The 27,712-nt window shown below is 32.2% G+C and overlaps 1 protein-coding gene across 1 annotated transcript in view; it reads right to left on the minus strand.

Moving 5' to 3' along the window:
- Positions 1-591: 591 nt before the first annotated feature.
- The window catches only part of LOC118188802 (uncharacterized), a 326,782-nt gene continuing 299,661 nt past the window's right edge, over positions 592-27,712 (minus strand). The window contains exon 4 of the mRNA XM_085812391.1: positions 592-1,640. Within this exon, the coding sequence (XP_085668517.1) occupies positions 1,543-1,640 (98 nt within the window). The 3' untranslated portion in view covers positions 592-1,542. The remainder of the gene's footprint in view (positions 1,641-27,712) is intronic.

The raw sequence follows: 27,712 nt of genomic DNA on the forward strand, positions 1-27,712 counted from the left end.
GTGTTGTTACTTATCTCACTTGCCTGACAGTGACATCAGAACAAGCCCACAAAATTCATCGTGGCAAGGAGAGCTAGATTGCGCCTGTCTTTCGCGAAGCCTTGGGCACCGTACAGGTGACAATGCGACTTCGCTCATTTCCGACCCCAATTTTGAAGCAGAGTACTCCGGGAGGGGGGACGGGTCCAAAGGTCGCCGCCCCTCTTCCCCTACTATTAACTTCTTAGACTTTCGGCTCGCCGTATATTTAGAGTGCCTCCATGCCGCACGAACACCATACATTTACAAGCATCCATACCTCCTTCGGGATTCGAATCCGGGCCCTTCGGTATCGCAGTAGGCTATCCTAACCACTGTACCATCAGGACGACATTTGTAAACAAAAGAAGCGTGAATCATATGAGGTTTTCGTACGCATGATTGAAACGCATATGGAAACTACCTGTTGATTCGTAAATATCCTTTTCTATTGAAGATCGGCTCCGAGAGATTAAATTGTTTGCATAGGTGGTGTAGTTGGATGGAGATTTTGGCTCGAATTAACATACAGTTACTTGACTTCTACATAAATAATGGATTAAAATGACAACGAGCACCTAAAATGAACTTTATTTTGCTTACAAACAACAGATGCATTACAGTCGAGTTTTCATTTCTGCAAGAACATGAAGGTAAAGAAAATAAATGGCTGATAAATTTCAGGTTGACTTGTCAAATTAACTATTTAATGTACTAAATTTCTGTCCAAAAATTTATAAAATGCTTTGTTTTAGTAAAATATATATTGAACCATATTTGATGGTACTATTGAAGCGAATACGGTGTTTTTTACTTGATAAAAATTGAACATTTATCACTTACTATACCATTTCAGAGTCCGTTTTCTATATAACTTATACATATATCTTAATTTCAATGTCTTAAAATACTTCTTGAACATACTGACGTAAATAAATTACATTCCACAATTTTAAACTTTACAGCCTGCATAAGAGCTGTTAAATTATTTCTTAACCAATAAACCTTTCTACGAAACTTGCATGATTTAAAATAAAATATCAAATATGAACTGACAGTAAAATTTTATTTAGCTACTGTCCTTGGCTTTAAATTCCAAACTTTACCTTAGATTTCTAGCTCTGCAATCGAAGCTAAATGCACTTTTGCAATAAAAATAACTAGTTAAATAAATATTATAATACAAAGTACGAATGAATGAAATAGAAAAAATAAAATTCCTTTTTCCATCTGAGGTATAAAGAAAACTGACGTTATATGCCCGCCTTAAAATAGAGTCCAAAAAGCAAGAAAACAGTATCTGGATACTTTAAGATCTATATGTCCCAGTTCTTTACTAAGGCTTGCACATGCTGATTAACTGTAGTTACTGAAATTTATTTCAGCATATCAGCAGCAGTTCTACTCGTAAGCATTGTTATTTCACTTTTCTCTGCAACTCCCAGTTGAGCAGTCAGTAGCTTCTTGAAGCAACTTCGAAGTCATCAGGCACCTTAGGTAGCGAGACAAATGGCGGAATATCTGTTACTGGTAAAGTATGAGATGAAAGCACACCAAGAGAATTAATCGAAGTGTCCAAGGGGAAATTTGAGCAGCAGACTGGGGTATAACAACAGGTGGATCTGAAAGAAAAACGAAAAAGAATTGTGTATGATATTCTATTTCATAAACTGTGTTATTGTGTTAAATATCTGCTAAGGATTTCAAACTAAAATGTCGACATCACATGATTTCTTTGTACGGCCTGTTAAAATACATAAATTTTTTACTGCATTTCATTTAAACTTATTTCCTCTAATTTCATTAGAGATACATTGCTCATTCAATTAATTCAGTTCTCACTTCGAAGCAAGACAAAAATGCATTAAAACTTCAAAACACCTTCATAAAAAATTGAAAAATATAGGAAAACGTAAAACACCAGATAAAGTTAAGACAGCTAAAAAAAAAAAACAATTTTTACAAGTAAAATTAGAGTTTCTACGAAAAAAAAAAAAAAAAAAAAAAAAAAAGCAATGCTGCCAGCGGGCAAGAAAGCATTTGGTCCCACTCTGCAAAAGAACTGAAAGTGCAGAAACTGATTTAATGCACTATTCTGCCAAGTTTTAAATGTAAACAAATTGCTGCTCCGTTAGGCCTTAGTCGCACTGAAACAATTTTTAAATTGTTGATAATTCTACATCTACTGCATTCATAAACTAAAGGCATAAAAAGCTTAACCGGAACATAAGAACAATATAATTCAATCACTTTTAAAGCGAAAAACGCACAATTTACCAACATATAAGAATAAAAAAACTGACCTCACGGAGCCAAGTAACCGAGAATGGGTATATATATATATATATATCTAAAGCTACCGGGCATCTAAAGTTAAGCATATAAAGCATCTAAAGTTAAACGTAAATTGGAGTCAAAGCATATGTATACTTTTGGTAAGGGCTATTGAAACGAAAAAGGGAGGTGCACAACTGAATGTTATAGCAGTCCTATATACATAATTTTACGTTCTGAAGCTTCTTGGTTTTGAGTTATTCGAGATACATACATACGTACGTACGTACAGACATCACGAAACAAAACTGAATCCATTTTAAATGGATTTTTTAGTCCGTTTTCGGAAAAAGAAATCTTTGTTCTGTCTATACATACATATATCACGTAAAAATAGTTCAGATGTATTCCAGAGCGGTCAAAATGACTACTTTTACTTAAATATAGTACCCGAAATTTTTCGCGATTAGAATGCTTCCTTTACTTTGTACATGGAAGTAAAAATAAAAATGACGTTTGAAAAGTTGCTAAAACGATAGCTTAGTTTCTCATTAAAGATTGAAATGAATTTGAGTGACAATACTTTTTATTGCATATACTATTGCTTAACATTATATATTGAAATACTTTAAGCAGATAACATCTTAGCAAGTTGCCATGTATATGCGCTGGAAGGTTTACGGTAATAAAAGGAAGCACATTTTGAAAGTTCAATTAATAACATGTAATAGAGAGGGAAAAGTGACTTTAAGTTTACATTTTATTACTTGCGTAGCTTTAGTTTGGCTGTTCTGCGTCAGATATTTTAATGTAAGTAAATATGAAATATATACCAAGTGTAATGTGTCTGATATTAACGCAAAAGAGTACCGTTGAAAAACAATATAAAATTGATGTAAAGTAATTATGTACGATAAATAGTATTTTAACAATCAATGGAATATAATAATATTTAAAGAGCAACTTAATCGGGATTTGAAGAACAGCGATTAGCATAAAAATTATGTAATGGGTAAACGAAAATAGAATATCGCAGACTGTAAGAAAGACTATTTTAAATTACCTTAAAATTGTAAAATAAATATTCATCAGATTATAGGTTTTCAAAACACTCTTTCATTTTACATTCGTTTTACACAAAGATGTTTTTATAGCATTGATGATCACCAAAACCATCTGCAGTGAACGACTAAAGAGATGATTCTACGAAAAGATTTTGCTAATTAGAAAGAATGATGAAAATAGCTAAATATCAAGAGAAAATTGTTATTTTTGTGGCTTACAGATGTTAAGTAGCAGAAACACTAATGAAACTCTATAAAATAGGTAGACAATAATACCAATAATAAAATATAAAATTGATAAAAATACAATACAAAGAAATTGAAAGTGTATCTATTACAGAATGGTATAATTAATGAGCAGTGCATGTTAAAGAATGGAATCATCTTTAACAATAATGGAAGAATTATTATCACACAAATTCTTATTAATGAAATGTGATAATTAGAATTCCGACCTTAAGTAAATATTAGCTTATGTAGTATCCTGTGTTTTGATTTATCATCACAATGTTACTTGTACCAGATATTCATTGAAGTCGTAAAATATTCCATATTTTTAGCGTGAAATTTCCATTCTTAAATCTCATTTGTAATAGAGCTATATAAATTAGCCATGCTATTATTTCAAATCCCTAGGAGGAAAAATGTAATTAATTATATCATTTAAAATGTTGAAGTTAAAATCAAAGTATAAGGCCTTTCATGAATTCAGTGCAAAATTCTATCGGATAATTAACGAGCACCCGAAATGTGTCAGGTCACTGTACTTATAATTTGTTACTGTTTAAAAAAAAGACAGATTTTAAATCGAGAGTATGGTTAATTTGATTAACTAAAACCTTGATTACTCCAACATGTATGAAAATAACCAATGTATGTGAAAAGTACACTTAGGGTAGTTGATTTCAGAAATAATTTGGAACAATAACTAACCTATTCGGTAAACGCCATGCAAGTTACATTTATTTTAAACCTTTGAAAATATTTAAACGATTTAAACTGTAAATTCCTTTTTTTACTTAAAGCGAAAAACAAATGAGTTGGCCCAAATGTGTTTAGTTAGTTGTACTTACATTTAAAGATTTTATACTTTGCCTATATTTTAAGGAGAAATAACAAAACACAGAAGGCCCGGCGGCGCAGTGGCTAGCGCATCGCGCAGAAGCACCACAGTTCCGGGTTAGATCTCCGGCCTGGGCAAGGTCGATTCATCCTTTCATCCCTTGATTTCCATCCCTTAGGTTGATAGAACGAGTACCAAGTTCAATTGGGGACTAAACACTGGGGGTCCTGCGACAAGCTGACCACTTGTGCAGGGCATATGCTTACGCACTCCATTACTAAACCATTTACCATTTAGTACTGGTGGCATAACAAAGAGATTTAAAGAAACATAAAATGCGCAATAAACTTGCTCACCAAGTCTCTATGGCTCATTTTTGTTTTGATAATCATCCATGAAATTCTCCCTTATCTTAGATAGGTGGTCTTAATGCTCTTTGTCATATTATATAATTCAGTATTTTCTAAATTTTCGATTTAATTTACCGACTAGGTAATGCTTATTTTGGATGCATATAGAATATAAACTACGTAGAATGTATATGTTATGTAGCGGCAATAAAGATAAAAATATTTATAGATATCTGCAAATGCTTCAGTTTTTATAATATTTTTAAAAGGAGATCATCTAGATTAAAAATATTTTACCTAAACACGGATGGAATAATACTTTTGACTGTTGATGGAGAACGGGAGCACCGCCCATTACCACAGGATAGTCGCTTTTGCCCCACGTACACCACTGACGAGTGGGAGAACGTCTGGTAAGAAGGCAAGTAGGAGAGCAAAGGCTACTGTAATATTTGCAATTGTACTTGCATTGTTCATCTCAAAGCAGGCAACGATAACGCTGCAGGTTACATGTTTACACTAAATGGTACTAAGATTATGCGCATTAGAATATACAAAAGAATATAGTAAACTAGCAGCTACGCGACCAGCTTTCGTCTGGTTTTTAAATGAACCTGAAAAATGCCCAAAGGGAACACCAAACGTTAAATTTAAAAACTGCGCACAATTTTACAACAACTTCATAAAAAAAACAACCACCACAAATTAAAAAAAAAATGTATTACATATAACAAAATTAAAATGAAATAAGGAATATCCCTTAATACAAATATTAATTATCCTAATAAATATATTAACCGACTTCCCGCGGCAAAGTCCTTGGTATTCAAATGGTATAAAGGAAGTTAAGAACTTTGTTTCTTAAAAAAATCATGCAAAACACTTTATATAATTAAAATTATATATATTATAACACAATATAAAAAAAATAAAATTATCCTAATAAATATATTAACCGACTTCCCGCTGCAAAGTCCTTGGTATTCAAATGGTATAAAGGAAGTTAAGAACTTTGTTTCCTAAAAAAATCATGCAAAACACTTTATATAATTAAAATTATATATATTATAACACAATATAAAAAAAAATAAAATGAAATCAATAAATCTCATATTATCAAGAGAAACCAGTCAGCAGTCCAGTATCCAAAGCAATGAATGAAACACTGTTGCCAAAACCACATTTCTAAAAAAATGAAACTGTGATCAGAAAGCAATAACCAATCAAAATTGTGCTTTGTGAATGACATAATTCAAAATATACAAACCTCTTTGCCATCACCTAATAAAGATAGAGAGGAAAGAAAAAAGGAAATTCTTTCTGTTGGGGTGCCTCGCCAGACACATGCGCGTCAGAATAAGAAGATTGCGATGTGCGTGTCCAAAAATCAAAACAAAAAAAGCAGCATTTTACGTGGTGTCTCATATTTTCAACAGTCAGCAGTCCAATATACAAAGCATTGAATGAATAACTGTTGCCAAAACCACAGTTCTAAAAGAATTAAACTATTCAAAATGATGCGATAAAATCAAAGAGATAAAATTAAAAAAAAAAATCTGAAATATTTCAGATTTTAAATTACGTCTAAAGGGGCGTTTTTTTTTAACGTTTTGTGTGTTACCTTTATTTATTAAATATCACGTTCTTCGCACTTAAAACATAAAATTCAGTTCAACAGCAATATCGCAAAATAATTTTGAAATGAGCACATCTTTAAAATTTCCGATACGCAATTCCGCGCGCTGGAGATAAAAAGGTTCCCCCCCCCCCGTAGAGTGTTACCATTGCTCGCTTTTAAATCATTGAATTTGTTACTCAAAAATTCGTTAAAGATTTACAAAATATGAAATTGATAATAAAACAAAATCGAAATTTTAAATTTGTGCTTCCCCATGCCCATATTCGCAGTAGGATTACGTCATTCAAAATTCGATGGCTCTATGTACCGTTGTTTTACCACAATGCCGAGAAACATACATACATTTATGCAGATTTTTCATTGTTTAATTTCTTCAAATATAATGCAGGTCTCTAAGATTTTGTGGCAACAGTTTGAAAAGTAAATCGACATTTATAGGGGTCCGACGCAAAATGCCAAAATGAAAGTAACAGTCTTTTCGGGACTCAAATCCCTTTGGACTAAAGAAATTTGATTCGAATTTTGAAAAAAATCGTTTCGAGGTGCACTGGCTCTTCGCTAAATGTACCTATATACCACATTTCTTAGCTATGGGTTTATTAGCTTACGCTCTGCACGAACGAAAGACACACAGACTCTTTCGTTTATTATATGTAAAGATTACAACTAGATACACTTAAGTAAATAAGCAACAAAATACTGTAATTTCGCACAATTGTTAATATTTTTAAACTGGGTACATTCGAAAACACATAAGATGAAACAACACTACGTTTTGAATATTTTCCATTTTAGATTAAGTAATGAAACACGATGAAACTTATGCATCATCCTTTTACGACATGAAAAACTAGAAACTTCAGAATAATCCCCAACTAAAGAACCTTCACCGATTCCACTCATAACAATACATTTTTTTTACTACTTCAAGAATTTTATAAAGAAAGAAGCTCCTTGGAATTTCGCCTAGTGATGAAAATGAGAACCTATTTATTACACAGTTCGGCGAAAAATTTAATTAGCCAATAATTGAAGTTTCCACGTATCCGATATACTCGCAATTACATGGACTGGAAGATAATGAGACGAAGCAAATAAACTTCTTTGCTAATCGACCAGCAGAAGAGAGGACTGGATATTATACAAGGTACAGTTTGCGAACAAATATTTCTTCAGTTTTTTTTTTAATGTACTTTGGTCGAAATTGAAAGGAGATCTCTCGAAATAATTATTGCTTGGTGTTACGGTTATGGTTGGCAGCTCAATTTCCTTCTTTTGTTCAAGTTCTTTCATCTGAAGTATATACAGATATTATATATTTGAATTTCTAGGTTCATATAAATATTATGACAATGATTATATTTTTCTTGCTATTGTTGATATAATTCAGAAATTAAGATTTGAAAAACGGTTATACCTTCTTTCTGGAATAAGCCTTTAAAATAACAAAACTACAATTGTTTAAAATTTAAAGACTATTAGTAAATCTTTAAATTATTAAGCTACGTGATAGAATAATATTTGAAATTGAAGTTTAATGCAAATTTTATTTTTGAAGACTTATTTTTAATTATAATTTATGTAAGAAAATATAAGTTCCTAAATATATATAAATTATTAAACTTCTTGCGCTCAAAGCATCAGAAGCATTTAGAGAATATGTTTAAATATTCAAAAATATAACTTTTAATATTTCTGAAAAAAATTAGTGATTTTAACATCATTTGAAGGATGTAATTGTTTTAATGATGTTAACTTTTAATCTAAATCATTAAATCACTAAAAAGATACTAAATAAGTAAAAACAATGTTTGTAATATAATATGTATAGTGAGAACAATATAAACAAACTATAACTTTGCCGTTATATTTTCATACACATTTATAGAAAATTAATTATATCTATGAAATTAAACTTGTATTACACATACCTTACATTTCGTCTCCCTTAATGTAAACTAAGTTAAAACTAGCTACTAAGGAACTAAAAACAGTAGTACAGTCAGAAATGGGGGAAATGACCATACAGCTGTAATAACTGTAACTGTACCACGTAACTTTCACGCCTCATCTGGAGGAAAGCTTAGACGATATGTTAACGATGACGATGTTAAGGCAGACTTGTGACGATTGTTAGAATAGAATAGACGAATGTTAGAATAGACGAAATAGAGTGTTGTGACGATTATTCTCTTCTTATCATTTTTAGTTCATGTAAATAAAACATAGTTTAGTAATAACTAGATGTTTATTCGTGAAGTTTTCCTTGCTTAGTTCTCTTAATATTCTAGTTCTAATCTCAGCATTTTGTTGTAATCTAAGAAAATTAATCCCAATATAGTTATTCCTCCTTTTTTACAGATTTTTCTAATCTTAATAAAGTACTAACTTTAAGATAGCAGTACGGTACACTAGGAATGTATGCAAGGTCAAGGGTGGACGACCACGCATACACCAAGAAAGAGAAGAAAATGCAAAGAAGTCCGTCTCCAAGTGTTGACCAAGAGGAGCCAAACCTCCAAGGACAACCTTCGAAATCTCGCCATGTAGCAGTTCTCCAGCCAAAGGGACAGACTATGGAGGTTACTTCCTACCTCCATGGATCATGGACTAGACAGTACCATGTGGTCCCTGTCGAGCCGGGACTGAACCTATCACCGAATAAACTACTAAACAATAGTTCTTGTCCTGCGAAGACTGAATTTATCCCTCCCTGTTTAAGCCATGGAGGAGAAGCCCTAACTGGTTTTCCCCATGCACTCTTTGAAGCAGTGGCGATCACCTCGTGCAGACCAAAATATTCAGTTATTTACCAATTAGGGGAGGATCAATGGGTTTTGACATGATCGGATGTAAGCATTTTGTAATTACTTATAAATATACGTATAAATATATACATTTTCTTTTTCTACTATATTTCAGAGTACTTAGTATGTGAAAAGAAAGCATTTTTAAACACCATTTCACTCTGAACGGAGTTAAATGGTATACTTTTCTCAGAACAGTTTACTCAGGACTGTTTAATTTGAATCAAATATTTTCGCAAGTTTTCATTAATTATATTAGAAAAAAAAATTAAGGTAATTCGATTTTATTCGGTTAAAGATTACACAAATTAAGATAAAAGTTTATTGTGTTATTAATATTAAAATTATGCATTATTTCTTTTCTATTTACAGAGCTTCTTTCTAAAATACTTTCTCAAATATGAGATAATTTTTTTACTTCCGAGGCATCTTTCAAATCGCAAATCTGAGTCAATTTATACTTAATGCACTGCTCGTTCATTTCAAATTAGAGAATTTTTTATTTTAATTGTGAAATACGTTAAATACTCGTGCAGATTTCCATATACTTAACTTTCTATGATTATTTCTGAAAGAAAGTAAAAAAGTATTCTTTTTCTTTTGAATATTTTAAAGCTTGTAACTGTATAAAATGTAAGGAAATAATTCTTTTAATACTTAGCAGACTTTTTTACTCTTAACTTCAACAATTACACATTCTGAAAAGTCTTCTTTACTACTTGCTTAAGTACGCACGCATCTCATAGAATTTGCTTTACAATACTTTTCCAGTATGAAACATTTTTGCTTAAATAGTTGTATAAACGTATTTGTCAACAGAATTTCAATTTATGTTTACAATTAAATGTTAAGTTTATTATATATTTAAATAATATTTACAACCATTATAAATTTAGATATACTTAATAACTAGATTTCTTCACAATAACTTTCATAGGAGTTTATGAATGAATAAAGCCTCCATTTTCAAATACATTTATAAATAATTTATTAAATATTAACGTATTTTGTTAAAGGCAAATAGATGCCTTTTGAACGAAAGTTTTCCACCAAAAAACGTTCCTAATAAAGTTAGAGAAAAGAACACGAAAGTAGTAATTTTAGTGCGGACAGTAATCATCACCCAAATCTATGATTTTCTGCCAACCTTTCGGTAGCTTTTCAAAGCCTTCGGCCCAGAAACTTGGTGGCCTCGAGTCCGAAGACACTTTGGACGTTTCCGCTGTATGGAAAATAGCACGAGCAAGATGTAGCTGCAGGTATGAAAAAGGGTAGATGTATAACTGCAACTGTACAAGATCGAAATGCATACAATTCGTACAATGTACCAAATGTAGTGTATGCATCATAACATATGTAAATAATGTGATGCAAGTCTCTAATGAAGTAATGTATGTTCCTAATGTATTTATCCAATGTATTGTATGACTCTAATGTAACCATGAATCCTTCCAAAATTGTTTAACTGTAATTATCCCAGATCGAAATGCATAATATCCGTACAATGTACCAAAGTAGTGTATGCAACGAAACATGTAAATCATGCAACAGACGCCTCTAATAAAAGTATGTACATTATGTATTATGGGTATTGAGCATATTTCCGCATAGCGCTTCTGCTTTACGGACACCTCATATGTCTCATATGTTTCTTATGTGTGCAATATTTGAATTTATGTGCTGTATGTGTTTCCGTATGTATTCTATGTGTCATGTTATGTATTCTCGTGTGGGTTTTTATGTCTTTATGTTATGCAATTATGAGTGTGTTTTTATGCTTTTATGTTTAATTTTGTATATCTATGTGTTTCTGCTTATATGTGTGTTTTAGTGTTTTAATGCTATGCTTTATATTCTTTTTAAGTTGCTTTGTTTTATAAACAACGTCCTATATAAAATCTACTTGACATCTAGCCCCTGTATGGCCATGTAAATTCCCGGTGCAGCCTCACGTGGCTCCAGCGAGTTGTTTCTTCGAGATAATGGAGGACATGGGACATATGCCTGTTTACCTATGTTATACGCCAGGCGTCCCCGTCCTCCGTCACCTGTCACCTGTCCGAAGGGGCGATGTCGGGGCTATATGGTGGATGTGGCAAAGATCCCATTTGAATCGGTGCAGAGTCCACTCGGTGAATGCAGACACATCTGGTCTTCCATTATTTTGATGGAATATTACCTTTTTGAGCCGGAACTCATTTCGACGTTTCTCCTTGATTGCAGCGTCAACACGGACTAGCATGTCGCTGTACACCTTATCGTCGACAGTTTTACCTTTTACCAGATACTCATTGTGGATAATATCACGGCAATCCCACCAGATACAAAACATGATCTTTTTGTTAATCAAATCTCGCTTTGCGACGCTGCCGACGGGCTCACTGGACGCAAACCAACCCCCTTTTCTGCATGTGATTGTTGAAGTAAATCCACTTTCCATCGCAGTGACGATCTAGTCCAGAATGGTGTCCTTGCGTTAATATTCGAGCAGATTAGTGCAAGCCCGAACACGTCTCTCCTTATCTGAGTCAGCTGATGCGACACCAGCGGTTGAACTTGCATGTCAGGTTTATGCGATCCATAACGCGACTAATGGACATGGCATTAACATCTAACTCCTTAGCAAGTTCTCGCGTGTTTGCGTACTGATCTTCCACCAATTCTCGCAGGCGGGCATCATCAACATCAGTAGACCAGCCAGAGCGCTCTGCCTCCTGAATGTCATAGTCCTTGTTCTTGAACTTCTGGTACCAAATCTTCACAGTGTCATATGATACAACATCAGTACTTAAAGCTGTACACATGATTTGGTAACATTTTGTAGCTGACTTTTTGCAGCAGAACTGGAAGCAAATGATAGTTCTAATCTGGTAACTTGATAGTTCCATTTCAGACACCTTGTATTTAAAGATATTTCTTAACAAATTTCACAATATAGTGTGTTCTAAAGCAAGTCTCCTTCTTTCAAAATATCAAAAATGATTTGACCAAAATATGATTAAATATGTCAGCGTGAACTGTTTGTGCAGGGGGTAGTGGGGGAAACTTTCGTTAAAACCCGAAATTTAAACTGATTAACATTTATTTTTTGTATTCATTTTCACACCGGGGAAATTAGTTCATTGGATTTCTAGATTCCTTGAATTCCTCCATTTTTTTTAAAAATAAGTTTGAGTAATAAAAATATGAAATTATTTGTGTCATGAAATATTATTCTATCAAGACAATTAAAAGCAGTGGCAGAGGATAATCATATTCATCTTTAGCATTCTCTCCTTCTCTTAAAAATCACAAAATTACCCAATGAAAAGAATTTGTAACATTTATGATAAAAATATTATATACGTTATAAAAAGATATCGTTTTGATAAATATACGATTGTTTTAAGACAAAAAGTTTTCTTAAATAGGGTAACAAAAACAAACAAACAAAAAAACCCTTAATGTGGCATATATTTTAAATAGAATTGTATTCATTTCTAGGGCGATCAAGCACAAGATCATCTTCTTCAGGAGTAAAAACATTTACGCAAAACGTTTTTTTTCCTTCTGGAAGAGGAGACCAGTGTCTGATCATCGTCGAAATTAATAGAGTTTTATTCAAAACTTAACATGAAATTAAGATTGTGCTTTGTCTAATTTTAAATATCTAGTTTTACCGATAAAAATTTCTAAATTTTGGCGTTTTAAGATGAAAACCTATTACATAAAAGGTAGCACAATATTAAGTTCATAATTTAGGATTTCTGAAAAACACTTTTGTTGATATAACCAATCATAAAAATCATTATTTAAAAATAATTTGTACATTTTTACAAAGTGTGATACTGAAGAATAGGCATAATATTTAAAAGTCAGAAAACTTATAAATAAGTGAATGCTTTAAGTTAGACAATGGGAACTTATATTAAAAGTGTCTTGCTTTAAATATACTACAGATAGCAATAGTATTTCTATTAGTAGTAATAGTTTTGAGTGTGCTTGAGGATTTATAGTAATTATGAAATCGCAAAATTAACATTTCAGGGTCAGAACTGAGACATGCCAGAATTATAATATATTTCGAACTTAAAATGTTTCCAGAACAATTCTCTCCCTTAATGAGTTTATTCCGTCTTGTGTTGTATAATAATATGATACTGTCACGTGCTTCCGATAACCAGTTTAGAGCCCCATAGAAGATAATTTTGATGCATCAATGGTAGGTTATATTACTTTCCATCAGCTTCAGAATTATCATTACTAACTCCATCCAGGCTTCCTCGAAAACATTACTCATGGAAACATGAAATCTTTTTAAGTCACTTTGGTATTATTTTCGGCACTCGAAGGACTTGTTGTCTTATTTATTTCTAAACAAACATCAAGTGGGAGGAATACTTGTTTTCGGAAACTTCCATTAGAAGTCTATTAAATTTATTTGAATTTTACGTTTTATTCTTATCGGACTGTATTTGAGATAAATCATAAATTGCTGTTGCCAGTTTTTATATATCGAGATACAGTTAAACAATTTCAAGAATTGCTTGAACAGAATTTTTTTTAAAGTCCAAAGGGACGATTTGCCCTGAAGAACTATTATTTTCGTTTTGGCATTTCGCGTTGAAAACTTTAAAAGGCTGTATCACTTTTCAAATTATTGCCACCAAATATTAGAGCCCTGTATTGTATTTAAAGGAATTAAATAATGAAACATCTTCATAAATGTATGTATGTTTCTCGTATTGCGTTAAACAACGTTACCTAGAGCCATCCAGTTTTGAATAACGTACGTTTCCACCTGAATATGGGCATCTGGAAGACCAAATTTGGAATTTGTTTTATTACCTATTTCATATTTTGTAAAACTTTAACGAATTTTTGATTAACAAACTCAAGGATTTAAGAGTGAGCAATGGCAACATTTTATGGGGGGGGGAACCTTTTTATTTCCAGCGCGCGGAACAGCGTATCGGAAATTCTAAAGATATACTCATTCAAAATAATTTTGCGATATTGCTGTTGAACTGAATTTTATGTTTTAAGTGTGAAGAACGTGATATTTTATAAATAAAGGTAACACACAAAACGTTAAAAAAACGCCCCTTTGGACGTAATTTAAAATCTAAAACCTTTTCCTTTTTTATTTTATTTATTTATTTTTTACCGTAACTCCAATTTTCTTGAAAAGTAATTTTTCAGATGCCCAGTGAACACCCTATACCCCTTGAAGGTACGCTATTCTAACTAGAACTAAGAATGAATTTTTTAATTTTTCGTTTGCAAATTGCGTTTTCTTTATTAAGTCATTTAAGTGACTAGAGACGTTTTTAGTTAGGAGACAAGTCATTACATTGACGTTGTGAAAAAGAGCACAACGGGAGAAGGATATTACAATACGTGAAACGTGTTTCTTCCTTTTATAAAAGCAAACTATAAAGCTAAGTTTGAATTGGTTTGAAGTATACCAGAGGGTGGACGTGAATGAAAATATGGTCATTCCTTCCAGATGTTTCGTGTGTCTTGTCTCACTTCACTTTATCATTAGTCATACGTGAATGATACTTTATCATTAGTCTTTATCATTAGTCATAAAGTCACTTCACTTTATCATTAGTCATTTATCTTAATTGGAAAACTAGTAACAGTCTCGCAGTTATTCGAAGAAAGGGGGTAGAGAAATGAATGTTAACTTTTTTGTCTTTAGAAGAAAGATTGCACGTCTAATGGTTTACTTAAGAGTGACTATCACTTTCAGCTACATGTGTTTGTTAAATATGCATTTAGTTTTAACATATTGCAGGTTATTGAGACATACACATATTCAGTTAAGAGGAAAAAACTGTCATTCGAAATGTAGATGGAAAAACGTATACTCATATAGAGGTATTAGAAATTAAATATATCTAAGTAAATAAGCTGCTTAAATTAAGTAATTTCAAGTCTACCCAGAAACGGAAGCATAGTGGAAAAGAAACAGAAGAAGAAAATGTCTTTTTAAAATGGCTTAAAGAGAATAATGTTTGCCGTATTCCAATTAGTGACTTAAATCTTAAAGTAAAAACTATAGATTTCTCGAAACAACTGGCTACCTTTCATTTTTCGGTTAATAGTGGAGAGCACCGCAGGTGGAAAGATCGGTACCAAATCTCTTTAAAAACGTTTAACAGTAAAACAAAAATGCCATGACTGTGAATGGTATCATTAATAACGTATGACTACTTTGAAACAAAATTGTAGTTCTTCTTGTATTTGTGCTATTTGTGATGAAACTGCCGATTATTATACAGCAGTGTTATTCGGAACTTGCCTTTTCATAGAGAAGAAAACTCTTGGTGGAAAGAATCCCAATTCACAATAATAATAATAATAAATCTGATGTGTGCACCACGTGACTTCCTTGTACGAAATATTAAATTATACGCTTTTTTTCTTGCATTTCATTTAAACTTATTGGATTGAATTAAGTTTACTTCGTCGATAGCGCATAAACCCCAATAGAATATATGTTGGCAACCGACGTTGATTCCTTTAGCGCATGCGGATGATAAGCAATTTCTCTGCTGCGTAATACTTTTCTAGGTAGTTAGCCAAAATCAATGGTGAGTATCGCATGTAAGCGAGAAGTGCTAAGCGCTGTGTAATATCATGTTTCTACTCTGCTGTTCAACGTCTTCGTAGCTTAAATAAATGTTTGTCATGTATATGGAAGACGTCATTTTATTCTTCAATAAATGCACTCTTTAAAATTCACTATATTTATTTACCATAGCGACACTCTGGCGCTAGGTTCATTTAACAGCGTTATATTTCGTTCATATTATAGCTCAGAATGCACAAAATTTATATCATTTGAAGAATTATCTAATCGTTGCCACATGTTCTATTCAAATACTATAATAAATCTAGAACGATGTATAAAAGAAATTAAGCAAACAAACAAACAAACAAACAAAAAGCAGTTTTTTAGAGAGGATTTAGTATTTCACGTTCCGTTAATTCAGGTTTCACTTCGCAACAAGGCAAAATACATAAAAACTCAAAATATCTGTATCAAAAATTACGAAGTAAATCTTAAACACTTATTTCCTCGAAAACATTCCAGAAAGGATTAAGCATGATTTAATTTGCAATAATAAATCACGGCGTTAGCTTTGTTGTTGCGAAGCTTAATCTCTATAGATTGGTAACAAATCTACTATTCTGCTGTTTCAAATGTAAACAAACATGTCCGCCATGTTTTTTAAACATTAGGCTTAACCGCACTTAAACAGCTTTTAAATTGTTGATAATTCTACAAATATTGCTTGAAGATTTCTTAAAAGCATAAAAACCTTAACCGAAAGATATGAACAACATAATTCAATCATTTTTAAAGCAAAAAATGTACAATTTACAAACATATAAGAGTAAAGAAACTGAGATCACTGAGCCGGGTAACAGACTGGATATGTATTAAAATATATTTATATACGTTTGGTGCGGCCGATTGCAACCAAAATACGAGGTGCACATCTACATGTTATAACAGTCCTATATACAAAATTTCAACGTTCTGACGCTACTCGTTTTTGAATTAAGCGAGATACAAACGTATGTACGTACGTACGCACAGACGACACAAAATATTCTCTTCAGAATCCATTTTAATCAGTTTTATAATTCGTTTAGGGGAAAAAAGAGTCCTGGATTCTGTGCTTAGTACACATGTCACGCAACAACATCGTTAAATTGCATTCGATAGCAGTCAAAATGGATATTTTCGTTGAAATATGTTGCCTGAAACTTTTCGCGATTACAATACTTCCTTCTTACTTCGTACAAGGAAGTAATAAATAAATAAAAAATTGCGTTTAGGGGATTACAAAAGTAGTACGCAGATTTAAATTTAACACATGAAACAATTTTAAGTTCAGCAGTTACGGCGTCTAATCTTTGAAGAATTAACCGAAATTAAAAATGTTGCAGAACGTGAGATCTTCTATTTAAAATAAGCTGTTGAAAATGGCAAAGCCAAATAAATGAATGGGAAAAAAATCTTTGGTGTTATATTTTAATCAGTTGAAGTCACATTAAGAGTTATGCGCTTATTTAATCTTACTCGTGCATTTATTTCACAGTATCGCTTGTACACGAAATTTGAACCAAATATTTCCGTCAATTCACAATATTTTCTACTTTACCATAATGAGAAAATCGCGAACTGAAAACAAAAAAAACCTCTGAAAATCTTTCTTTGAAATGTTTAAAAAATAATTCTTATATATCATGTACATCATCTTATAACTTTACATATATATCATCTACTTTATTTTTTAAATACTGTTCGTTGATTGGCTGCTAATATATTATGAAAAACTCGCTTTTTTACCAACAAAATAAACTTTAATTACTGGTGTTGATGTCAGAGGATAATTACTTATATCTTTTAAAACAGCGAAAAAGTATAGTCCAGAAGAAATCATAGCAGAATTCCTTGTTCAATGAATTCCTATCTTGACACGAAATGCTCTTGCAAGCCTAATTTGTCGTAAATGCGATCTTTACTATTGGTAATGATTCTGTTTTAGCACTCTATGTAAATGGTTTTATTTGCATGAGTTAAGAATCCATATTCTTCCCAAATGCCTCTGGTTCTAAATATCTTCAGCAGCCATAAGCTTAAATGAGCTACTAAGCGTATTTGTAAAATGAAGGTTGATTAACATTATAAGGTATTTCTTCCGCCTTCCTAGCGTGCCTTCGTGGTGTAGTGGTTCTGCACGTTGGGCCGGTATCCAGAGGTCCGTGGTTCGATTCCCGGCGAAAGTAATTACTAAATTTTCATTTTGCCTGTTTCCAAAAAAATAACTAATGTCTCTAAAGTGGCGCCTGAACTAAAAGGGTTGTGGATGATGATTCTCCGTCCCCAGAATTTGGCGATTGGGTCCTCTAAAAACCCCAGTCGTCCTTTAAAAGGGGGGAGTATATAAGGTATTTCTCCCTCTTTCCTAGCCTGCTTTCGTGGTGTAGTGGTCAGCACACTGAACCGGTATTTCAGAAGTCCCTGGTTCGATTCCCAGCGAAGGCGGTTGCTAATTTTTCAACTTCTCTTGCTTTCAAAAAATCCTAATGTCTCTATAAGATATCTCACATATAAGACGAAACAATAGGAAAGGATTAAACTAACCATTAACATGTAAATCCACAGGAAAATATCGCCTGGGTGAAAGGAAGCCGACAGTTAGGAATAAGCTATTATACCTACAATTTAATAACTATATATATGTAAAATATGCGAAAAGAAATAATTTAAATACCAATCTAATTTACGTTCACGTTTTAAAGTTCAGTTATTGTGCACTCTTTAGGTACTTTCCGCCAGTGTCAAAGTTTTTTATGAGAACATGAATTCACTATTTTTTTAGGAACAAAATGATCTTGTTGACTGGAGCATTGAAAATGTTGAATAAAAATCAATGTTATTTAAGCTTTTTCTAATGTGGTACCAGAGGATTTCATATTTTTCAACAAAATGAAACTCTTTATTGAGTAGAAAAAAATAAAAGTATCGAGTTGATGTCATCTGGACTATCTGTGAACGGAAAGAAATTGAAGAAAATGTTTTACGAAAGTGCTACGAAAAATTAATTCGTTATCTGCAGAGATGTATCAAGACTGGTGTTGGTTATATTAAAAACATTCAGATGTATTTATTCTAAATAACCAAATTAATTTAATTTTAAGTTCTTTTATATAAGCTTTCATTCCGCTAATTGTCAATACCAGAATACTTAAATTTGGTAGCCCGCGTGAAGTAATGCAAATTCTACATCGAGAAGAAAAAGTTTAAATACCGAGTTCTAGTAGAGGGGAAATGAGGGAGTTTGGGCGATCGCTGTCACGTCTGTAGCGTGAGCTTTTATTTATGCAGTTGTTGTTGGTTTACGTGGCATAGTTATTTCTTTGCTTTTGATTTCAATTTGCCATTTGATTTCAATGCGGTTTTAAGTAACAGTTTTCTGAACCCCGTACAGTAATTTATACTGCTTGTTAATATCTTAGAATTTTTAGTTTAATTCTTGTTATTTGAGTTACCACCCGAGTGAGGCTTAGTGTGTTAGAGTCAAGTCGACGCACTGTGAATTTTAAAGAGTTTAATAAAGAATACTTTTAACCATTCTTCTGTGCAGTTTCTACACTCACTTCAGTTGTCACTTTAGAAGACAGACAAGTAGGTCTTACCCAGTAATCAAGTTTTCTAAAGGAAAAGTAACTAATCAGGTATAGGATCTTTTCTTTGATGAAAGTTTAGAGTACGACTTTTCTTTTATACAAAACAAAACAAAAACCTAAATTAAGCTGTTTTAGAAACAAACTCAGAAAAAATTACATCTTTAAACAAAATGGTTAAATGAGAAAACATGTTTCAGCATTTTCTTTTTATGAAACTATTTCAAAAAAGCATGATTCTAATCGTGAAGTAATAAGCAAATTGAGAGAAGTTCTACAGAATGTTCACTAATCAAATATATTCCTACATTTCAAGTTTTTTTGTATTTATCGAAGAAGAAAAGAGATCTCAGTTTCCACTTTGAAACAAATAAGCGTAGGACCTGGTGTTGCACTAAACTGATGGATACAAATGACGATTAGATATTAAAACATGATCTTCTTGCTCTCTTCTGCTAGAGCTCAGTCACTGTATCTGGCATTACTGAATTACCGACCACTCTTAGCTTAATGCACCTTTGTAATTTTCTCCCTTTGTGAGCGCTCATTGTTTTCTTAAACTTGGTAAGTGCAACTATATTGTACATATGGCATTACTGTTTATATGGTTTGTGAAGTTTTCATGTCGCTCCCATTGCTTAGTACCATTTTAAGTTTTATAGGTTTGACAGTTTTCGTTCTAGATCTAAGAGCTCTCAGAATACCTCTATAATTATTGGTAGGAGTTACTCGCCTTTTCTCCATTTCAGTTTCTGGAAATTTGATAAAACTCTCAACTTTCGTAAAGCATTAAACACCAGTACTTGAATTATTTCGGTAAAATTAATCATAATTTCTTTTGAATCCTTTCACTTATTTCTTCATTTGATTATTGTTTTTAATCTTTTCACTTATTAAATTATTTCATAATTAAATTATATTATATATTATGATTAAAGAGTTTATCAGGTTGCTGAAAATTCATTTAAGTGGTTTGCTAAGCTAAAAAACAAAAATAAAAGTTATTCTAGAGATCAGAATTTATTTCGAAAACATTAAAGTAATATTAGTTCCATATGCAGGTATGATAACCCTTAAAGTTTTAATCTAGTTCTGTTAGATACCTGCAACTCTATGCATGAAAGCTAGTACTATTATGCTAGAACTGATTTAAATTTGAAGGTAACTCTGTGATATTTATAATTTGTTTTAGTTTTATGTTAATATTTTTCATTTATGCCTTGCTTTGTAGTGTACTAGTGTTTATAAACTAGAGAGGTTTATTCAGAATGTACAGCAAGCAGCGTAGGCTAAAATAGGATGAAATTGTAACCTAGTTTCCTGAGTAGAATTGTTGTCGCTGTGTTGCTGCTTGCGTAAAGACGAATCAGAAGAAAGTTGAACCTCAATTCATGAACGATGTTTTCGATTCACAATCTGAAAAAACAATTATCTGAACAAAACGCACCTGGAATGACAAACCATGTCTCGAGTTCCGAACACTCAGGACAAGAGAAAAATTATGTTCAAAGGTGTTTTGAGGTAACCTTTTCCATAAAATTAACACTGAAGGACTTTTGAACAAGTTATTTAATATTTTCTAACGCTTAACTCTCAAGCAAGTGATTACAGCACCATTAATTCCTGGAGGAAATTATGGCCACAGTGGGTTGCAGGCAGAGGTTTTAAAGGCTTTGACGCATAAGACATTTTTCGTTATCTATATTGTATCTTTAGGCTAAACCATGAGCTAGCAAGTTTCACAATGAAAACGTGGAGAATTTACTAAAAAATCTAGATAAATGAGCGTAACAAAAAGGAACTACTATAACTTCAAAAACAACAACAACAACAACAACAAAAAAAAAAAGGCTGTTGTAGAGGAAATGGGGGTTCAGAAGAAGAGGATCTTAGATCTTTGACTTGTGAAATTTGTGAAGTATGTACAAAGTAAGATACACTATTTTCACGTAAAGATATCACTCTGATAAAGCAGTAGCAAGACTGTACATAAGCAGTTTCAACGAAAATATCGTGTCTGACATTGGAAGTATTTTTCAGAATAAGCAGCAATAAATCACATTGAACAATTTTTGAGCAAAACGGAGGCCCAGTGAGTCTCAACTAGAGTGGAGTCCGCTTAGTGACAAAGAAAAGACAAAAGAAGATGCCCTTAAACCTAATACGTTTTCATGGAGGTGAATTGTGCATCCAAATAATTACAGAATGTGGAATTTATGTTTAAGTTTTATAATGAAATATTATTTAATTGACTTCTTTCTTTTCTGCCTGTTTTGCCACAACGTTCACTCATTTCAGAATTTATATAAATTTTAATGGGAAGCAGTTTTGCTTTAAAATTTACAGAGTTATGGGTAGAAGTGGGAAAATTTGTCTGCTTTCCTCTGTTTTGCCGATTAAAACAAAGTCTAATGGAGATGTTAATGCTGGTCTTGTTGAGACTGCAGATTGGAGTTATCCTGTTTTGCTAAGTGTGTATTTGAATTTCCGTTGCAGTCCAGGTTCTCTACCTTAGTTAGAATACATTTCATAAAATTGAGACAAAACAGCTTGTTTTGAAACCAATTCCAGGTAGGCTGGTAATTTTATGTTTGTTTATTTTAATTTAATCTTTCGCAAGTGGTGAGGTTTGTAGTGACATTAAGTTATTTAGAACCAGGAGACATGAAAAATGAGCAATGCCCTCATCGGGACTCGAACAGCGGACCTCTCGAATACTTGCCGAGTGCGCTAACTACTACACCACGAAGGCACGCTAAGAAGACGGAAGAAATACCTTATATACTCCCCATTTAAAAAAACATAAAAATTTGGTTGCATATGGAAAACTTATTCCAAATACATATCCAAGGAAGAAACGGAAATGTTTCTTATATTGCAAAGGTAAGATCTTTAATGTTAAAAGAAGAACCGATAAGACAAAGGACAGTTCCGAAATTCTTATAATGCTCAATGTAAACTGTAAACAAAACGATTAATGCTGATTTGAATCTTGAAAAGGCGAAAAAATATAACATGCATCGTCTTTCTCCACAACATATCACTGAATGCAGAATGCGTTGCAGAATTATAAATGAGAAACATTTACCCGCACGAAAATAGAAAAATGTTGTCACGGTAATTGAATCTTCGGTGCATTTAAATGATCGCAATAAAAAGAGATCAATTTATTATCATCGAAGAGAAGAAAAATATTAGAACATGGTTCAAAGAATCTATAGGACGTTTTTAATAGGGATTTAAGATGGTTGCTGGCTTTTCATGTAACTGCATATTAAAAATAAACAGAATGCAGAAAACTATTAAGGTGAACTCCACATATTATCAGGAATATATTTTATATACGATTTTTAAATATGAAATAACTTCTCTTTACCCAAAGTACCATCAATAAGTAGAATTGGATGAAGACAAAGGAAGCATCCGCACGTCAAAATACACTGTTAATTCCTCGAAAGAAATGGACAAGAAATGGGTATTAAGGCTCCATAGCCTTTCACACATATCCCTACTTAATCTCCTGATGCATCATCTACGGATTTTGGCGTTTTTGCATTTTTAAAAAGCGGATTGTCCAGACTTCGACCTACAACCCTTCTTGGATTTAGGAAAGTTTTTCAAGAGTAATTAGATAAAATATATTTTCTTCTACTAAAAAAAAGTTTTATTGCCTTGGAAATTACGGCGGAGGAAGACAGTGAAGAATAAGGGTATCAAGTGGAACATTTAAAACACAAACATTTTAGGTAAAACATTTCTGAAAATTCTATGAAAATCGTCTACAATTGTGCGAACATCTTTCTCATAATTTTCCACTTATATCCGTTCACTATTTTTCGTACAGTACAGTAAAACTAAATTAAGTTTTTTGTCTGTTTTATTTGTTTAATATATTGTTTACATTTTTTGTCGTAGGTCTAATGATTTCCAGTGGTTTTGGGTTATAAATCTGAGTACAAGATACTATTATTAAGTTTAAATGAAGAATTGCCTGTAGTTCAGGAACCAATTAATGCGTTTTACATTGATTCCTATGAAAGAAGATGTTTCGGTTTCGAACATTTCGGTTGACAAGCGGACTTCAGTAACAAATTAAATTCGCAAACAGGGATTTCATAGACGTTCTGAGCGCAGAATGTTAGTTATGTTAAGTGGCGGTGTGTGTATTTAATTATGGCAAAGCACACGAGGGCTATCTGCCTAAAGGGAGGGATGCCTTTCGTGGACGACTTTCTAAGGGAAACTGGCTCGTATACACGTTACACATGGGGAAAACCACGAAAACGCCCATGCAGCCAGCCCGTTCACGGGATTCGAACCTCAGACCGAACTACCAGTATTCAGCGTCTTTACCGCTCAGCCGCTGGTGGGCTATGTTAAGTGGAGAAAGGTAGTTATGTATTTTTGTTGAACCCGAAACTGTTGTAATTTCGTGTAAGGTTTTGTTGGAATTGTGAGAAAGTGAATATATTTATATGTTAGCAGCAAGTTACTGTTAAAGAGAATTCGTAATATTTATTTGTTACTTTTTTTTAAAATTTATTATTTTAAATCTGAAGAATAAAGTTTAATGTTAGATTTTACCTTTTAAGTTGTATCCAGTGTCTTTAATAAACATTAAGTATGACAGTTATTGGAGTTGAAATCTAAATTTTAGACATTAAGTATCTAGTAAGTATAGTTAAGTAGATGTATTTAGGTAGTACAAACTATTCATTCTTGATACCATTACATATTTAAAGCAAGCGACATTCTTTGTACTGAAAAATGTGTTTTATTAGTCCAAAGGGGCTTTATCCCTGAAGGACTATTGTTTTCGTTTTGCGATTTTGCGTTGGTTCACTATAAATGCCTTTTTCACTTTTCAAACTGTTGCCAACAAATGTTAGAGTCCTGCATTACATTTGAAAAAATTAAATAATGAAAAATCTGCATAAAAGTATGCATATTTCTCGCATTGTGATAAAAGAACGGTACAAAGAGCCATCGAATTTTGAATGATGTAATCCTACTGAGAATATGGGCATGTGGAAGCCCAAATTTAAAATTTGGAATTTGTTTTATTATCGATTTCATATTTTGTAAAGATTTAACGAATTTTTAATTAACAAACTCAAGGATTTCAAAGGGAGCAATGGCAACGTTGTACAGAAAAAAACATTTTTATCTTCAGCGCGCGAGACTCTGTATCAGAAATTCTAAAGATATGCTCAGTATAAAACTATTTTGCGATATTGCTCTTGACCTTACTTTTATGGTTTAAGGGCGAAGAACGTGATATTTAATAAATAAAGGTAACAGAGAAAGTGGTAAAAAACGCCCCTTTGGACGTAATTTGAAATCTGAAACCTTTCAGATTTTCTTTTCTTTTTACTTCCTTGTACGAAGTAAAAAGGAAGTATTGTAATCGCGAAAAGTTTCAGGCAGCATATTTCAACGAAAATGACCGCTTTCGAATGCAATTTAACCATGTTTTTGCGTGATAACTGTACGTAAGGACAGAACAAAAGACTCTTTTCCTCCAGAAAACTTTTAAAACTGCTTTAAAATGAATTCTGAAGAGAATTTTTCGTGGCGTCTGTACGAACGTATGTTCGTACGTATCTCGCATAACGGAAAAACGAGTAGCCTCAGAACGTTGAAATTTTGTATATAGGACTACTATAACATGTAGATGTGCACCTCGTACTTTGTTTGCAATCGGCCGCGCCAAACGTATATAAATATATTTATATATATATCCATTCTGTTACCCGGCTCAGTGATCTCAGTTCCTTTACTCTTATATGTTTGTAAATTGTACATTTTTTGCTTTAAAAATGATTGAATTATGTAGTTCTTATCTTCCGGTTAAGGTTTTTATGCCTTTAGTAAATCCGTATGCAATATTTTTAGAATTATCAAGAATTTTAAAGTTGTTTAAGTGCAGCTAAGCCTAATAATGTTTTCGATGGCGGCCATTGTTTACATTTGAAACAGCATAATAGTGGATTTGTTGCCAATCTAGAGAAACTTAGCTTCGCCACAACAAAGATAACGCCTTCATTTATTATTGCGAATTACATCATGTTTAATCCTCCATGGAATTTTTTCGAGGAAATAAGTGTTTAAGATTTACTTCGTAATTTTTAATACAGATATTTTGACTTCTTATGTATTTTTGCCTTGTCGCGAAGTGAGAACTGAATTAATTGAATGAGAAGTACTCAATCGTCTGTGAAAAACTTTCTTTTTTGTTTTGTTTGCTTTTTATACATCGTTCTAGCTTTATTATAGTATTTGAGTAGAACATGTGGCAACGTTTAGATAATTCTATTCTTTAAATGATATAAATTTTGTGCATTCTGAGTTATAATATGAACGAAGTAAAATACTTTTAAGTGAACCCAGCGCCAGAGTGTCGTTATGGTAAACAAATAGAGCGAATTTTAAAGAATGCATTTATTCTATTGTGGTTTATGCGCTGTCGGCGTAGTAGAGTTTAAATGAAATGCAAGAAAAAATGCGTATAATTTAATATTCCGTACAAGGAAGTCATGTGGTGTATACATCAGCTTTTTTATATATGTATTCATGTAACTGCTGCTTGTTTCTTCAATGTCCAATGAATTGTTACGGTTTTTTTACATATTTATTTATTTGATCTGTGACTTTATTAAAAAGCATGCATTTCTAAAATGTAAGTTTTGACGGTAATGAGATTTGATCGACGTAGGATAAGTATATTAACTGAATGCAAAACGCAAATATAAATGTATTATAAACAACATTGCTTATTATACATTCATGTAATGTATGTAATATAATGTTTACTCTTTATATTCATTGCACGTTTTATTTTAAGGCTGTTAAAGAAGAAGATCAAATTTTTATGGCTGTATTAAACGCTGTGCTCTTTCAGTAAGTGAAACCATTGTTGGTGAATTTACGAAATATACAAAGCTATCTGAATTAAAAGTGTTTTCTTTTAGAAATTTGATGCTCATTTCAAGAAACGGTTGACTTGTCAGTCAGCTTGGTTTTACGTAGTATATCGATGATTGAGTCCTACCATTGGATAATGATCCATTCCAGTTTTGATTCAAAATCGCCGGGCGACTGATTCGAAGTATTCAGCCATTCTTTCCTTACCACCAACTTCTTGAGAGGTCTCTCGTTTCAACAGCACTTTAAATGCTCTCATGGCAGAAAGACACAAACAGTCTTCTTCGGTATTCGAACTCAGACGCAAAGAGACTAATTACCGTAAGACATGTCACGGAAGCCGGTTGTCATACCATCTTACCAAAAAAGAGCGGAATTTCAAGAAAATATGCAATTTCATAAATATATTTCTACATGAAGAGAAGAAAATATTTTTAGTTGTTAAAATGCTGAGCAAATATTAATTTGAGATTAATTTATTTAAGCTACAATTAATCACTAAATAGAATTATATTTTTATTTATATGAAAAGTGAAGAAATTTTTTTCTAAAATTTATAAGATATGTTAAAATTTAAATGATTGAATTTGTAGCATAAAGTTAAAACATTTTAATGCATGCTCTTATTTTTAAGCTCCATTGATAACAAATCCGTTATTTCTATAGAAATGGTAGGTCTTTTAATTTTTTTAATGTTCCTTTTATAACATTTTCATGATTCGAAATAAAATGAATTTCCAAAATTTAATTTTCTTAAAATATATTAATAGCTTATTACCATAATAAATAGAACTATTTTTTTATTAAATCTAAATGCAATATGTTTCCTTGGTTGCATTTTCATCTTTATTTCTAAATGTATATCTTTACCTCTAATGTAATATTACGTTGCAGCTGTGTTGCGAATGAATATAGAGAAAATATTCTCTAGAAAACATTCGCTGAAAAAGGATGGTATAAAAATTTGATGTCACATTCTCAGTGTCACAAAATTTGAAAGTAATACGACTTAACATATTCGAAGGAAATGTTCAGTTTTTAATTCTTTCCTTAATCTCAGTTGTAACCAATGTAAGAATTTCAGTTTAACATATTATATCTAAAATATACATTATGAAGTATTTAAAAACCTTTTCCCATACATTAAACTTGTAAATAATTTATTTGCTATTTTTATTACTTCGTTCCTGATTATTGAGTTAAGTCTTGCAACCTATTGATACTATTCTAAGATAGCTTTAGTTCGCATTAGCTATTGATATTATTCTAAGATAGAATAAGATAGTAAGATAGCATTAGTGTGTGTAAAAGAAATTACACACAATTTTATTTACCTGATAATAAAGTGATAATATTTGGCATAAACCTTCCGTTCAGAATCG

The sequence above is a fragment of the Stegodyphus dumicola genome, chromosome 3, assembly GCF_044657685.1.
Source record: "Stegodyphus dumicola isolate Sdum_Otavi_A_Nest chromosome 3, ASM4465768v1".
Classification (NCBI taxonomy): domain Eukaryota; kingdom Metazoa; phylum Arthropoda; class Arachnida; order Araneae; family Eresidae; genus Stegodyphus; species Stegodyphus dumicola.